Raw genomic sequence first — 3,068 nt, forward strand, 5'->3', positions numbered from 1 at the left:
GGACAGGGCGCTCTCAATAAGGGATATGCTTGAGTGGTCACCAATAAAGGGAGCCACCACTTGTACGGGGAAATAGCAATGTTACTTATCTCTGTGTATATATGTCTCTGGTTGAAGTACACTATATATTTTCCGAAGCAGTTCCAAACCTGTATTAAGTTAGGAGCCAATCCCTTTTTGAGAATAAATGGTTTCTGTTTTGGATATATATACTGTCAGAAATAATATGACTACATCAATCAAGTAGAGAAAATTTAATTGTTTTTATTTCTTATTTTCAAGAAAGATTGATCGTATCGATCATAATGATCTTTTGTGATGTCGACAGTTTTGTTTACCCTACAACCTGAAATTCCGAAGTAAATAATATTTCAAGATTACATTAAAAATGTTCATAGAACACAATCTTTGAAACTTAACGTCCATTAGCAAAATGTCAACATAAAACTGGTATATCTTAGCACTTTTTGTCTCTAATGTATTTTATCGCTCGTCCACGCTTGTTAAAGTTACTAAGTAGTGTTCACAGGATATTGATTGAAAAAGAATTGCCGAATTCAAGTTCTCTACAACTGTCCACTACTCGCAATTACAACTTTCGCTGATGTTTTCCCACTACCTGATCCAACTCCTTCTATTTTCTGCACAACATTCATCCCTTCCACAACACTGCCGAATACCACGTGTTTTCCATTTAGCCATCCCGTTTCCGCAGTACACAAGAAAAACTGCGACCCGTTGGTATTGGGACCAGCATTTGCCATAGACAAAATGCCAGGTCCAGTATGCTTCAGTTGGAAATTTTCATCTGCAAACTTTGTTCCGTAGATGCTTTTTCCTCCGGTACCATTATGGTTGGTAAAATCTCCGCCTTGGCACATGAAGCCGGGGATAACACGATGAAACGATGATCCGGCGAAACCAAACCCCTTTTCTCCTGTACACAACGCTCGAAAGTTTTCACTTGTTTTAGGAACAACGTCTACTCTCAACTCCATGACAATTCTCCCCACTGGTTTACCATCAATGGTCATATCGAAATATACCTTCGGATTAGCCATCGTTATATTCTCTTATGCCGGTAAACGTGCTGTTTCAATGGCGGCAGTAGGTATTGTAGTGAAAATCGGGGGAGTTATCTCCCTTGGTTGGAGCTCATTCCGCACGTGAGCTAGTATAAAATCCCGCGGGGTGTCATGTCAGAGAGCGGTCTCTTTGATCCTGAACCCTGCAATGCACACATACAGCCACTAAACGTGAGTACTCGTCACTGTATTGTATGGGTTTTGGGATACGGGAGCATTCATTAGTCTTCTAGAGAAGGCTGGTGAGAACCCTACACCAGTTTTCTCTACACTGGTGTCAGAGTGTTTGAGAATTTCACGCCAAATTCTATTTTTTTCAACATGTTTGTTCAACTTAGTGTCGTCCTGTTCCGGACAGCACGTGTCAGCGCCATTTTGTTTTGACCTGCACATGTTGCCTACGGAGCAGAACGACACTCTGTCGGACTATTAGGTTTTTTTTTTCTATCTATTTGTAGGTTAGGGTAGGTTGGAACGATTTAATTATCGTTCCAACAAACTTTTTTTTTTTCGTGTTTTTGCTGGTACGCCTGATCGTGTGGGCCGCCCATATCGGCGGCATACAAAGGCCGGGTGTACTACTATACAGTAACATAGGTTTTTTTTTTAATTAGAAATTAGTTTAGGTAGTTATTTTTATACGGCTACGCACCTGTGCTGTGGGTCGTCCATTATATTTTGGCGGCGTACGGAGGAGGTGTGTTATATTCGCACGTATTTTAGGTTAGAGTAGTTAGTGCACAGGCGTCTGAAGTTCTGACAGTAAACTGAGATATAATACCATAGAAAAAATATGAGTATCTACTATAAAAAAAGAACAGGTATCTGTGTATACCAATAATTATATTGTAAATCGTATATTTTTCCCGTTTGCAGAGATTTAAGTGATTGTTGACATCGGAGGCGTTGCATACCTGTTCTTTTTTTATAGTAGATACTCGTATTTTTTCTATGGTATTATATCTCAGTTTACTGTCAGAACTTCAGACGCCTGTGGTTAGTGTTAGGAAACTTATTTTTAGTTATAGGAAATTAGTGTTAAGTTAGTATTAGGATAGCATAGATTAGATATAATTACATGTATTATTGGTGTTATTTTACATAGCACCACGTGCACACAACAGTAGCTTACAAACACTTGTAAAAACTGTGTTGTGTTCTTTATTTACACCACCTCTTTTGCATACAAAAACTGTGTTGTGTTCTTTATTTACACCACCCCTTTTGCATACAAAAAACTGTGTTGTGTTCTTTATTTACACCACCTGTGTTGCCTTATTTATTTTTCCTGTGATAACCATGCATGCCTTGTATTAATTTAAGGGAAGCAACAGAGGAGGAACTCTGTTCCCTTCCAGGTATAGGGGAAGTCTATGCAGGGAAAATAATAGAAATCAGGGGGAGGGAAGAATTAACATTGTCTTCCCTAAAGGAATTAAGAATTAGTAAAGACACTTGGCTAGATTGGATATGCCAGGGAAGGATTACAGGTATGAACCTGAGGCCAACCTCACCACCCCATTCACCCAGTTCCTTGAGAGGGTCCCATTCCCCTGGGAAAAACTTGGAGAATCGCCTGGATGAACAGGACGATGCAATTAGGGACATGAACCTCAAGTTTACAGAATTATGGGGAAAATTAGATAAATTTATGGTAGACAGGGGGACAGCGGATCTCTTAAAGGAGGAGTCCGCTGTTACCAGGTCAATTCCTGGTAAGGTGGTACAACCGGGAACAATTCAGCTAACCACCCCTAGTGGGGCGCAGTACATCCATGACCAGGTACCACTGGACCCCCAGCCCTTAGAACCCACAGTTCCTGACTTTCCGCCAGTATGGGGGGAACCCACCCAACAACGGGAGGCACCAGGGGGGTTGGTCATGTCGGGGACCCTTCCACAAGGTAACCCTTATCTGGACAGTATCATAAATGTACTACCTAGGGATGGTCGATACATAAGGGATGAAGTTACCTCATACCC

The 3,068-nt window shown here is 40.9% G+C and overlaps 1 protein-coding gene across 1 annotated transcript; it reads right to left on the minus strand.

The window, feature by feature from the left end:
• Positions 1 to 244: 244 nt before the first annotated feature.
• On the minus strand, positions 245 to 1,139 carry LOC117320808 (peptidyl-prolyl cis-trans isomerase-like). The gene has a single exon (XM_033875295.1). It carries the CDS (start codon positions 1,059 to 1,061, stop codon positions 567 to 569), a length of 495 nt encoding a protein of 164 aa, XP_033731186.1. The 5' UTR covers positions 1,062 to 1,139; the 3' UTR covers positions 245 to 566.
• Positions 1,140 to 3,068: the final 1,929 nt, after the last annotated feature.

This window comes from Pecten maximus, unplaced genomic scaffold, assembly GCF_902652985.1.
Source record: "Pecten maximus unplaced genomic scaffold, xPecMax1.1, whole genome shotgun sequence".
NCBI classification, from domain to species: domain Eukaryota; kingdom Metazoa; phylum Mollusca; class Bivalvia; order Pectinida; family Pectinidae; genus Pecten; species Pecten maximus.